The sequence below is a fragment of the Lampris incognitus genome, chromosome 1, assembly GCF_029633865.1.
Source record: "Lampris incognitus isolate fLamInc1 chromosome 1, fLamInc1.hap2, whole genome shotgun sequence".
NCBI lineage: Eukaryota > Metazoa > Chordata > Actinopteri > Lampriformes > Lampridae > Lampris > Lampris incognitus.
Window position 1 is genome coordinate 153,609,668 of NC_079211.1, and position 14,017 is coordinate 153,623,684.

At 42.0% G+C, this 14,017-nt stretch overlaps 1 protein-coding gene across 1 annotated transcript in view; it reads left to right on the top strand.

The window, feature by feature from the left end:
• ascc2 (activating signal cointegrator 1 complex subunit 2) overlaps positions 1 to 14,017 on the top strand; it is a 46,964-nt gene that overhangs the window by 9,641 nt on the left and 23,306 nt on the right. Inside the window, exons 4-12 of the mRNA XM_056275554.1 lie at positions 838 to 1,011; positions 1,967 to 2,096; positions 3,364 to 3,431; positions 3,899 to 4,012; positions 5,832 to 5,944; positions 7,259 to 7,333; positions 7,853 to 7,957; positions 8,061 to 8,129; positions 9,565 to 9,639. Coding sequence (XP_056131529.1) covers positions 838 to 1,011; positions 1,967 to 2,096; positions 3,364 to 3,431; positions 3,899 to 4,012; positions 5,832 to 5,944; positions 7,259 to 7,333; positions 7,853 to 7,957; positions 8,061 to 8,129; positions 9,565 to 9,639 — 923 coding nt within the window. The remainder of the gene's footprint in view (positions 1 to 837; positions 1,012 to 1,966; positions 2,097 to 3,363; positions 3,432 to 3,898; positions 4,013 to 5,831; positions 5,945 to 7,258; positions 7,334 to 7,852; positions 7,958 to 8,060; positions 8,130 to 9,564; positions 9,640 to 14,017) is intronic.

Consider the following 14,017-nt stretch of genomic DNA (forward strand, 5'->3'; position numbering starts at 1 on the left):
GGGACTTCTTTTCCATACCATCATTATCATTCAGAACTGCAAAACCGTTTCCTTTACATTCATGTAACTGTGGGAAGTGTCCCACTCTAGAAAATGACAATATAATATTACATTAATATAAAATGTGTCACCTGACCTGGTTACTCACTCTAGAAAATGACAATATCATGCTATATTAATATAAAATATTTCACCTGACCTGGTTACTCATTCCCTGTCTCCTGACCTAACCCTCTAGTTAAGAGCTGTTCTTAAACTGATCTGGGAATGGGCCCAGGACAGAACCAGAACCTGGCTCTGGGCTACAGTTACCCCAAGCCCCCACATTCATGGCAATTAGGACCGAACACACTCTATCAAATGTATTTTTTTTGTTTTTTGTTTTTTTTCTCTTATTCACTGTTCCTGGTAGCTTGAGCGTCAGCTTTTGTAGAGTTTAGTCAGTAGCTGAAGATAATCTGAGAAGTAAATTGGTTTTCCTTACCCCAGCAGATTAATGGCAGCTGAAGTACTGGTTTTAATCTGTCTTTATACTGCTTGGTACCTCATTTTTATTTTCAGTAGATCTAGGCTATTTCTTTTCTCAAGCTTCAGTTCAGTGAGGGTTGTTGACATTGGAGTAAATCACTCTGAAGGCTGGTACATATCGGTACACATAATGACCACAACAGAAAAATTAAAATACATAAACTTTGTGTATGATGTAAATGACTAGAGGAGCATTGGCTTGAATGATCTAGAAAATGAGAGATGTGAGAAGGGTTGGGGCTGTCTGTTATCTAAGATATTTTATCTGTCTTCTTGTCTCTGTTCTGTGGCCTCCACTACCACTTTCAGGTGGTTTTTGACGAATCCCTGCAGAATTGTCTGGATTCGTACTTGCGACATGCTCCCCGGGGCCTGGATCCCACTGCTCTGCCCTCCTCCCAGGCGGTGATGGACATGCAGCGCTGCATCCACAGAGCCGTCTTCATGACCTTCCTCAGGATGGCCACGCACAAAGAGTCCAAGGTGGAAAAACAAGCAGGAATTGAAAGTCTAGAGATATCCTGCTGTGTTTTTCTCCCTCCAGTTCTAAATAGTAAACTCACATATCAGCTGATACCTTGTACTGGGTTAAATGACATGACATTTCATCCATACATCCATTTATTACCATGGGAATTAATCATTTTGTGAATTGTCTAGCCAAAGGGTACAGCTGGTTCTCACCACTAGGTGCGTCACACATTGTCAGCCGGGTGGGTATACCCAGGCTTCCCCTTTTCCCTACAGTCGGTCTCCGTCATGCCTGCTGCAGAGGGCTATATGCTCAAACATACACCTTGCACCCACACACAGACACCCAAATGCACTCGCAGTCTACTGCTGTTGACTAATGAGAAGCTCCACTATTGGAGCCCTGTGGAGATAAATGCCTTGCTCAAGGGCATATCAGTGGTAAAAGTTAGCACTGGGAAGAGCTTGTGAGTTTTTATTTATCTGTTTTAGTTTACTTCCCCTGACCTAGAGTCCACCAGCAAGTCTTGGTTCACACGCTCAGTTCTTCATGTGTTCCACAGCTGTCAGCAGAAACAGCATGGACTTGTTGCCTTATAGGCAGTTTGCATTTCAGGGACAGTTGACTTTGTTTGATTCCTTGCATGTCACATATGACACAGTATCAGACTTCAGTGTTGAGTAAGTTATCTTATATACCAATAGTCTATTTTAGCCTGATATTCAGCACCAGTATGCATATCACCGCTTCATTTTCCTGTCCTAACTGCTGCATTTTGTCTGTCTTCACCAGAAGACTTGGAAAGTAAGTCTAACTGTAGTTTTGTCTACAGTGATGGAAAATGTTGATCAGTTTACACAGAAAGGTGGGGGTGTGATGCTGCTATTTTGTGTACACATATGCCTGTAAGTAACCTTGTGCTGTGTGTGTGTGTGTGTGTGTGTGTGTGTGCACTCCTTGCCCCAGGAGAACTTCCTAACCCCGGCTGTGTTTGGAGAAATCATCTATGAGAACTTCCTGTTTGACATTCCCAAGATCCTGGACTTGTGTGTGCTGTTTGGGAAGGGCAACAGCCAGCTCCTACACAAGATGCTAGGTGAGCTGTCAGTGATGTATGTCTTTAAAGATGATACAGCCTACATAGGCAACAGACAGACCCAACATACAGACGAGCTGAAGGCCGCTATCAAAGCAACCTGGGCTTCCATAACACCTCAGCAGCGCCACAGGCTGACTGCCTCCATGCCACGCCGCATTGATGCAGTAATTCCTGCAAAAGGAGCCCTGACCAAATATTGAGTGCATAAATGAACAAACTTTCCAGAAGGTCGACGTTTCTGTATTATAAATCCTTTTTTTGATTGGTCTTATGTAATATTCTAATATTTTGAAATAATAGATTTTTGATTTTCATGAGCTGTAAGCCGTAATCATCAAGATTAATATAAAAAAGGCTTGACATATTTCACTTTATGTGTATGAATCTAGAACATATGAAAGTTTCACTTTTTGAAGTAAATTACGGAAAATAATGAACTTTTCCACAATATTCTAATTTTTTGAGATGTACCTGTATGTCTTCAAATATGATACAGCCTACATAGGCAACAGCCAGCTGCTACACAAGATGCTAGGTGAGCTGTCGGTGATGTATGTCTTTAAAGATGACAGAGCCTACATAGGATGTAGACTTCTTACATGTTGTGTCATTTTAAACCTAAACAAGGGATTCTGGAGTCATGCAAATTTCAACTTAGTGAGAAAATGCATTGGGTGTAGAGCTCACCTTGACCTTCACCCATCGGTATGACTATTTTGCCTCCAGTTACTCCAGAAAAATACAATTTTTGATTTTACATGGTGAGGCCATTAAAGTTGCAGTAAAAAACGTTTAAAAAGTTCCTACCATTACCCAGCTCAGGATAAGGATTGTAACGTTTTATACGTGTCCCCACCAATCCCACTTGTGCATGCCACATATATCTGTAGAGAAGTAAACAGAAGTATTTAGAGAGGTGAATGCTGTTGGAGTTCTGGGCAGACTGGAAAAAAGATAGCTTTTTACCTGGCCCATCACAAGCTTGATCAGGCCCAGCTTTCAGAGGAAGGACAGCTTTGTCAGAGAAAGATGACGCAACACTCATTTAAAGTCTCACTGGTTTTTCCCTCAATGAAACATGGAATGGTTCTGGTTGCACTCCAGAGGATCAAACCTGCCATCACATCAGAGGTCTGTTTAAAAAGCACTGCTCTCAGGTGGCTGCGTCATGAAATTCAGAGTTGTTCCTTTTGTTCTGTAGTCCCCTTTGTTTGTTTTTTCTTCATGGTGATGATGATGTCATCACTTGGTTCTTCCTTTTCAGAGAACATCTTTACTCAGCAGCCCTGTTACTACAGCGACCTGGATGCGGCGGTCCCCTCGGTGCTACAAGTGAGTCACACATACACCAACCATCACAGTTTTTTGAAGTGGAGGGCAGCAGGGTGGCGTAGTGAGTAAAGAGACTGCCCTCCAACCACAAAACCTTGTTTCAAGCCACCAGTAACAGCTGGCTCCATCTGCTGAAATACCCTTGATACAGCTGAAATGCCCTTCATGCCCTTGATACAGCTGAAATGCCCTTCATGCCCTTGATACAGCTGAAATGGCTTTTGTCTCTTTGTTTATCGCTCCTCTTGTTGATGAATGGAGTAATACAACAAGACACAGGAGGCCATGCTTTGTTTGGACGGCAGGTGATGGCTGTGAATATATTTGAATGTTAAATGTGTTTTTTCTTCTATATTTATTTATTTTGTCTGGAATACTTTCTATAACCCTCCACTCTTGGAAGTGATGTTGTGGCAGGTAAGAATGAATGCTGTCATATAACTCTTTCCCTCTGCTGTCACCTGCAGGTGTTTGACACCATCCTAGATAAGTGTGGTCTCCAGTGTGAAGGGGCAACAGCAACAGAACCACTGAAGCTGAGCGCACACAACCGGCCCTCCACCGTCACCATGAGTCAGCAGGTCAGACAGATACAGCACAGCGAGACACAAACACGTATACAAAGAAAAATACACTGACGAGCAAACAGACAAAATGTGCACACTAGGGATAAACAGTTACCGGTTTGACCGTAAATCATGGTAAAATTCCCAATGGTTAGTATTAAGTCAAGTCAGGTGAATTTTATTTTTATAGCCCAAGACCATTTCAATTTTTAATTATCATTAAAGTTGTGTTTGATTGCCGCACTTTAAAAAACCCACAGTACGTACTTTTCGGCATCAACCAAAATTAGCAACGGTCTCCCAGATGCAGGGTTTTTTCTTCTTATTATTTTGTGTTTAATTGGGGTTGGAAAACCAGCTTAGAGGTGCATTACCGCCACCAACTGGACTGGAGTGTGGAATCGGCCGGGCAGGTGCAGCGCACAACGTGGGTTTTCTTGCATCAATGAAAACATGGCGGAAGGCAGTGACAGCGCTCTGGCAGAGATTGTTCAAACTTCCAAGTCTGAAGTATGGTGATGCTGTTCATTTGAACGTGCACTAGGAAAACTTTTCATGAAAAAAATCACTACTTTAGCAAGCTAAATCACAGAATTGGGCCGAACAACAGAACATCCTCCCAACAGTGATGCATGAAACGGTGAAATCGCCCTTACGAGCTCTTCTGGTCGGGCAGGAACCGTGCTGTGAACTCTGTGAAAGACTAGATCTCATTACTTGAGCATGGAATGTGAAGAAATGTCTTTCTGGTTTCCGTTTTATTATCTGAAATGTACACAAAGTACAGTTACATCTCGTGGCCACATGGTGCCATCTTTACTGTTATGCACGTTTGATACGGTTGTCAAGTTTACATAAGGTATTGGCCATCTTATTACTCTTAATATTTATGCAAGCAAAAAGGGCAAAGTGCTGCTAATTTCATTTGTGGCTTTCAATATAAAACTTGGTAAAATTATGTCACTGTGTGTATCAGTACTTTTTCTGAACATTTTCAGCACATTTCAACAATACTATGATAATACCGATAACCGTGATCATTTTGGTCACTATAATCATAATATAAACTGCTCATACTGTTTCATCTCTACTGCACACCCGATCATCTTCAGCGAGTACTCACTAGGCCTTGTCATTTCTCTCATTTAAACTAGAATCCTGAGAATTCCCATGCAAGCAAACGTCTCTTTTCACACCATCTAATGCAGGCACACTTAAGACAGACAATACCTCTCCCAAGATTATCCAAATCATTTGCATGCTCATTTTGGTTATCATCAGGTAGGACTTTCAGGTGAAAAATGATATGCAGTATAATAATAATAATAAAAACAACTAAATGTTTTATTTAAAGGTGCCTTTCATGACACTCAAGGTCACCTTACATCAAATACAATAAAAAAAACATTACAAACCAGTGCAGTCAACAGTAACACACAATAAGAAATAGAGCACACATCAGCAGGACTTAAAAGGATGAATATGATGGTGCTGATGCTATTAAAGTGAGTATGCTAGTTTAAAAAGGTGGGATTTAAGAACAGTTTTGAATTCTGTAATGGAGTCCAGTAAGCTGAGGTGTTGGGGAGTGGAGTTTCAGAGTTTGGGTGCAGCATAGCTGAAAACCCTGGCACCCATTGCGCTGAGGGTGATGACTGGTAGTGCCAGTAGACCTGCTGGTGAAGACTGCAGGGAGCGAGATAGAGTGTAAGTCTGAAGGAGGTTGGGGCATCTGGGTAGCGTAGTGGTCTATTCCATTGCCTGCCAACACAGGGATGCCAGTTCAAATCCCCGTGTTACCTTTATGTGTTCGTGTGTCTCTTGTGTGCCTCAGGACCTTGTGGACCTGGTCCTTTACCTGTGTGACTCCACCACCACCATCCATGCCTTCCTGGACATCTTCCCCGCTGCCTGTTCCACCTTCCAAACCCATGGCTTCCTCTGCAGGTAGGCGGATGGAGAGGCCATACTCACCAGCCACTATCACAGTCTCAGGCCTGTTCAGCCCAAAGTGTCTCAGCCATTCATCTGCTTTTACTTGTGTCTCGGGAGCAAATGGTACAGTTGAAAGACCAGAAGAACAATATCTTTACTGTTAAATATTGCAGCAAGAAAGAACTGGCCAAAGACCACTTCTGATTCAATGGCTTATTCTTTGGGTGTATAGGAGAGGCGATGATTGGCAAGCAGCAGTATGGTTTCATGCCGTGAAAGAGCACCACAGAGGCGATATTTGCTTTGAGAATGTTGATGGAGAAGTATAGAGAATGTCAGAAGGAGTTACATTGTGTCTTTGTGGATTTAGAGAAAGCATATGACAGGGTGCCGAGAGAGGAGGTGTGGTATTGTATGAGGAAGTCAGGAGTAGCAGAGAAGAAGAGCGTGCGGGCAGGGTGGAGTGGGTGGAGAAGAGTGTCAGGAGTGATTTGTGACAGAAGGGTACCAGCAAGAGTTAAAGGGAAGGTTTACAAGATGGTAGTGAGACCAGCTATGTTATATGGTTTGGAGACAGTGGCACTGATGAAAAGACAGGAGGCGGAGCTGGAGGTGGCAGAGTTGAAGATGATAAGATTTTCACTGGGAGTGACGAAGAAGGACAGGATTAGGAATGAGTATATTAGAGGGACAGCTCAGGTTGGACGGTTTGGAGACAAAGCAAGAGAGACAAGATTGAGATGGTTTGGACATGTGTGGAGGAGAGATGCTGAGTATATTGGGAGAAAGATGCTGAATATGGAGCTGCCAGGGAAGAGGAGAAGAGGAAGGCCAAAGAGGAGGTTTATGGATGTGGTGAGAGAGAAGATGCAGGTGGCTGGTGTGACAAAGGAAGATGCAGAAGACAGGAAGAGATGGAAACGGATGATCCGCTGTGGTGCCCCCTAACGGGAGCAGCCGAAAGTAGTAGTAGATTATTTGGGTGTATAAAAAACAGATGCACAGGAAAAAATACAGTCAGTAGCTTGATTTAGTTGCTAGAAAAATAACTTTGTGTCTAACAGACAGGTCATTTATTGTCCAACCGTCTGCACTGCTGTCTGTGACTCTGGCATGTAGTTGAAGCAACGCCACAGGCAAACAAGCAAATCCTAATTCTCACACCGTTCCATAGGCTGTGTCATTATTTATACTGACATGTGCACGTCTGGAGAAATTCCCAGTAAATGTTTTCCATCAAATGAATATCGCTGACATGTTGAACCTGCTGGGGGGTTCAGGGTCAAGCTAATGGGATTGTCTCAGTCTTTCTTATTCTCCTGGCAGACTGGCCTCGTTTTATGAGACCGCGGTTCCTGACTTGGAGAAGGCAGTGAGGAAGAGAAACTTTGACGATAAAGGGTGAGTTTCTGAATAAAAGTTTAATTTAAAAGAAAAGAAAAAGCAGGATTGTGTTGTGCACATGTGTTAATATAGTCTTTAGATGTGTTGGCGCTTCCATTGCTGACATGAAATGTTAGCTGTTGAATTCTGTCAGGATTTGACTTCTGTCTGACACATGAGCACAGCAGGTTAGCTCTGAATTAGTTCACTTTACAAAACAGGGACTTGTTTCCCAGTGCCTGTTCAAGAATGTGTTTTATTTAAGGCTGATGAGGAGTTGGCTGAATAAACTCATCCAATCTGTCTTGTTTGATTAAGATGGATTTGATTAGAAAGTGGCTCTGGAATAACGAATAGTTAAATGGCAGCTAGATTAGATTCCCTACATAAATAATATCCCAAGTACCATAACAAATACAGTCCTCGACCCATTATCCGCCTGGATATTTGAGCACACACGGATAGGCGCACTGTGGGCATGGAAATAAATTAGATGAAGTGGAATCAACCCCGTTCTCCTTCCTCCTCCTCCTCCAGCCTTCAGGAGGACTTGTGGGTAAGAGTGTCCCACGCCTGTAAGAGGATGGTGGGGACAGCTCACCTGTTGTTACAGCACACCTGCCTACAGCCAATCCTGGAAGGGTGAGTTGCTCATGCCACACAATTTAACATTAAGACCAGGCTGTAGTGGTGGTCCCTGGGTAACACAGGACTAATGGTAATGCTGCTGTTGTCACCCTTGCAGGGGAGAGAACATCCAGACATTCTCCGAGGAGCTCTTGCAACATTTCACATATTTTCTACCTGAGAAAAGGTATGATACCTGGTCTAGATCAGGGGTCCCATGCTCTGGTATAAGGGGCTCCTCTTGTGTTTGTTAGTGTGTCCCTAAAATGGGAAACAAACTAATCTTGGAATTTCTTTCAAGAGAGGGTTTGGATTTATTGACATAAAGTGGTATGAGTTACTCAGTAGTATAGTTGTTATATTGATGCGTTGACCTAACCTCCTGCGGCAAGTCCCGTGGTCAGAGAAGTGGCTGCTAGTCCCAGTGAGCAGGCAAAAACAAATGAACAGCAGTAAAGAGGGACAGCTACTGTAAACACTGTAAGCCGTAATAAAAGATGTTTAAAAAAACGATAACCATCCACAAAACAATATCATATATTTTGTGTATTTTCGATGCTCGGTATTCCTCTCAGACTATATTTTTGAACTACTTCTGTTGTTACAAAACACCGGCGTATTACTATGCATGTGAGCCTGTTTACATCGCATATCACGCCACCTATCAGTTGTTTCAGAGAGAACACACTACAAGCTGTTAACCTGACAAATGTGAACTGGCTCCGGTGTATAGTAATACACCAGCATTCTTCAACAACAAAGAAGTAGTTCCATGATTTATAGTAGTTTGGAAAGTGAATCAAGCATTGGAAATGAGCATAAAATTAGTTATTGTGTTTTGTTAAGATTTATTTTTTCCATGTTAGCTTCTGCTAATTTTGTGCCTTTATGCTGGGACTAGCTGCCAGATCTTTGACCACAGGACTCGCTAACTATGGTAATGTAATGTCCATACACTAATAATACTAGTGAGTTACCTGCCCCACCTTAGGTAGATAAATACATATTATCCCTTTAACTCACCTAAGTGCAACATGAGGAGGCATGGGGATGATTGCTCTTTTGCTCAGTTAAGAAGATTAGTACCAAATCATATCTAACAGAAAAGCTCTTCTGTGGGTTCCCTTGGAAAAACTGCATCAAGTGGAGTACTGAGGCCCAACGTGTACCTTTTGGGGGGTTGGGAGGGTGTATGATATTGATAAGGTTTAGGAGCACAAAGTCTCCGATTGCTGACTTGATTCTTCCATTGTTGTGATAGATTATAGTTTTTGTTTGAAAGCAGTCAATCACTTTGACTACCGGGAAAAGTGTAACACTGGCCAAATAGTTTGGGGAAATTCTGGTTGTGGCTCTTTCTGCTGCCGTGACAGCACGGAATAACATTTTGAAGCACACTGCTCTTCTGCGAAAAGCTGACCCATTTTTAATTTCTAGCACTTGGTGCTGTGCATGTTAAACAAGCTGAACTGTAAGCGCCGTCAGGTCTGCATGACAGCTCATCTTATCTACTGAAATTACCAACAATAAGAAGCCACTGCTGGAAACAGATGTTACAGAAGTTAGGATGTGTGACCTGAATTTTGCTTTTTGTCTTTGTTTTGTCATCTTCCTCCTCTCAGGTTCTTGACAGACTATGACGAGCAGTTCCCCATCGCAGATGACATCAGTCTCCTACAGCAGGCCCTCCCTATCATGTATTTATGAAAAACTTCAGATCACAAATTGGCACAAAAAACATTTCTACATATACTGATAACAAAAGGATTCTGCACATTAGATATATTTTTGGTATTTACTCAATGTAAGCACTAAGAATTTAAAAATTGCACTACCGTTCAAAAGTTTGGGATCACCCAAACAATTTTGTGTTTTCCATGAAAAGTCACACTTATTCACCACCATATGTTGTGAAATGAATAGAAAATAGAGTCAAGACATTGACAAGGTTAGAAATAATGATTTGTATTTGAAATAAGATTTTTTTTACATCAAACTTTGCTTTCGTCAAAGAATCCTCCATTTGCAGCAATTACAGCATTGCAGACCTTTGGCATTCTAGCTGTTAATTTGTTGAGGTAATCTGGAGAAATTGCACCCCACGCTTCCAGAAGCAGCTCCCACAAGTTGGATTGGTTGGATGGGCACTTCTTTGAGCAGATTGAGTTTCTGGAGCATCACATTTGTGGGGTCAATTAAACGCTCAAAATGGCCAGAAAAAGAGAACTTTCATCTGAAACTCGACAGTCTATTCTTGTTCTTAGAAATGAAGGCTATTCCATGCGAGAAATTGCTAAGAAATTGAAGATTTCCTACACCGGTGTGTACTACTCCCTTCAGAGGACAGCACAAACAGGCTCTAACCAGAGTAGAAAAAGAAGTGGGAGGCCGCGTTGCACAACTGAGCAAGAAGATAAGTACATTAGAGTCTCTAGTTTGAGAAACAGACGCCTCACAGGTCCCCAACTGGCATCTTCATTAAATAGTACCTGTTAGAGCCTGTTTGTGCTGTCCTCTGAAGGGAGTAGTACACACCGGTGTAGGAAATCTTCAATTTCTTAGCAATTTCTAGCATTGGAATAGCCTTCATTTCTAAGAACAAGAATAGACTGTCGAGTTTCAGATGAAAGTTCTCTTTTTCTGGCCATTTTGAGCGTTTAATTGACCCCACAAATGTGATGCTCCAGAAACTCAATCTGCTCAAAGAAGTGCCCATCCAACCAATCCAACTTGTGGGAGCTGCTTCTGGAAGCGTGGGGTGCAATTTCTCCAGATTACCTCAACAAATTAACAGCTAGAATGCCAAAGGTCTGCAATGCTGTAATTGCTGCAAATGGAGGATTCTTTGACGAAAGCAAAGTTTGATGTAAAAAAAATCTTATTTCAAATACAAATCATTATTTCTAACCTTGTCAATGTCTTGACTCTATTTTCTATTCATTTCACAACATATGGTGGTGAATAAGTGTGACTTTTCATGGAAAACACGAAATTGTTTGGGTGATCCTAAACTTTTGAACGGTAGTGTATATATAGCGTTTTTTTCCAAAACCGTCAATGGTGTTGAGTGCTCGACTAATGAGGAGCGGAATATCAACATGGTTACAGGAAAAAAGATGTTAATGCAGTACAGGCCTGTTTCGTGCGTGTCACTTTATTAGGCACACCTGTCCAACTGCTCGTTAACGCAAATTTCTAATCAGCCAATCACATGGCAGCAACTCAATGCATTTAGGCATGTAGACATGGTCAAGACGATCTGCTGCAGTTCAAACCGAGCATCAGAATGGGGAAGAAAGGTGATTTAAGTGACTTTGAACGTGGCATGGTTGTTGGTGCCAGACGGGCTGGTCTGAGCATTTCAGAAACTGCTGATCTACTGGGATTTTTAATAAAGTGGCCAGTGACTGGCCACTTTATTAGGTACACCTTGCTAGTACCGGGTTGGACCCCCTTTTGCCTTCAGAACTGCCTTAATCCTTCGTGGCATAGATTCAACAAGGTACTGGAAACATTCCTCAGAGAGTTTGGTCCATATTGACATGATAGCATCACGCAGTTGCTGCAGATTTGTCGGCTGCACATCCATGATGCGAATCTCCCGGTCCACCACATCCCAAAGGTGCTCTATTGGATTGAGATCTGGTGACTGTGGAGGCCATTTGAGTACAGTGAACTCATTGTCATGTTCAAGAAACCAGTCTGAGATGATTCGAGCTTTATGACATGGCGCGTTATCCTGCTGGAAGTAGCCATCAGAAGATGGGAACACTGTGGTCATAAAGGGATGGACATGGTCAGCAACAATACTCAGGTAGGCTGTGGCGTTGACACGATGATCAATTGGTACTAAGGGGCCCAATGTGTGCCAAGAAAATATCCCCCACACCATTACACCACCACCACCAGCCTGAACCGTTGATACAAGGCAGGATGGATCCATGCTTTCATGTTGTTGACGCCAAATTCTGACCCTACCATCCGAATGTCGCAGCAGAAATCGAGACTCATCAGACCAGGCAACGTTTTTCCAATCTTCTATTGTCCAATTTTGGTGAGCCTGTGCGAATTGTAGCCTCAGTTTCCTGTTCTTAGCTGACAGGAGTGGCACCCGTTGTGGTCTTCTGCTGCTGTAGCCCATCTGCCTCAAGGTTCGACGTGTTGTGTGTTCAGAGATGCTCTTCTGCATACCTCGGTTGTAATGAGTGGTTATTTGAGTTACTGTTGCCTTTCTATCAGCTCGAACCAGTCTGGCCATTCTCCTCTGACCTCTGGCATCAACAAGGCATTTTCGCCCACAGAACTGCCGCTCACTGGATATTTTCTCTTTTTCGGACCATTCTCTGTAAACCCTAGAGATGGTTGTGCGTGAAAATCCCAGTAGATCAGCAGTTTCTGAAATACTCAGACCAGCTCGTCTGGCACCAACAACCATGCCACGTTCAAAGTCACTTAAATCACCTTTCTTCCCCATTCTGATGCTCGGTTTGAACTGCAGCAGATCGTCTTGACCATGTCTACATGCCTAAATGCATTGAGTTGCTGCCATGTGATTGGCTGATTAGAAATTTGCGTTAACGAGCAGTTGGACAGGTGTGCCTAATAAAGTGGCCGGTGAGTGTATATTATGTTGAATAATAATAATAATGGCACAATTATTATAGTTGTTTATCATTACATTATCATTATTGTCATCATTATGATTGTACAAGGCCTTTATAGTAGCAGTAACAGTGATTATCATACATATGCATGAAAAATCTTAATTAGATGGTCAGTGTTCCTTAAGACAAAGCAAGTTTCTTTAGGCAAGGCAAATTTATTTGTATTTCAGCAACAAGGCAATTCAAAGTGCTTTGCATAAAATATAAAAGGCATTAAGACAAAATATAAAAGCAACACAAGGCAATAAAAAGACATTTAAATACAAATAAAAAGATAGCGTAAAAGTTACAGTGCAGTGTAAGGTGATAATCAAAAGCTTCAAATTTGATTTAATAAAAGGCAGTGGCAAACAGGAAAGACTTCAGCATTGGTTTAAAGGAACTGAGCATTGCAGCAGAACTTTTCTGAGAGTTTGTTCCAGATACGTGGTGCATAAAAACTGAAAGCTGCCTCTCCCTGTTTAGTTTTAACTTTGGGGACAGAAAGCAGACCTGTCCCAGATGATCTGAGAGTTCTGGATGGTTCATAACATAGCAGAAGATTAGAAATTTATTTTGGCCCTAAACCATTCAGTGCTTTATAAACCAAGAGCAGTATTTTAAAATCAATTATTTGATGGACAGGAACCCAGTGTAAACCTCAGAACTGGAGTGATGTGATCCACTTTTTTGGTCTTCGTAAGGACTGGAGAAGCAGCATTCTGAATCAGCTGCAGCCGTTTGATCAATTTTTTGAGAGAGACCTGTAAACAGACTGTTACAGTAGTCGAACTGACTGAAGATAAATGCATGGACAAGTTTTTCCAAACCCTGCTGGGACATAAATCCTTTAATTCTTGATATAGTCTTCAGGTGGTCGTAGGGACTTTGTAATTATCTTAATGTGGTTGTTGAAATTCAGGTCTGAGTCCATGACTATGCCAAGATTTCTGGCTTGGTTTTTGGTTTTTAACATTACTAATTGTAGCTGACACTGACTTTTAATCGTTCTTCCTTGTCTCCAAAGACAATTACTTCAGTTTTATCTCTAATTGAAGAAAATTCCAAGATATCCAATTGTTAATTTGTTCAATGCACTTACTCAGGCCTTGTATGGGATTATAGTCCCCTGGTGATATGGATATGTAAATAACCATGTCACCATCTAACCCAGCGGTCGGGAACCTATGGCTCGCGAGCCATATATGGCTCTTCCGGTGACGGTATATGGCTCCCAGACAATTTTGAGTTGAAAATTATTTTTTTTTCAAAAAAATCAGTTTGGAACTGATTTTAAAATACTTGTGATATTTCTTAATAATACTGTGTCATTTTAAAGTAAACAGAAATTAGTTTTGAAGATAAATTTCACGGGTCACGGGTCACCCGTGGGTCGGGTCGGGAGCCAATGGCTTGCGAGCATGTCCGGGTC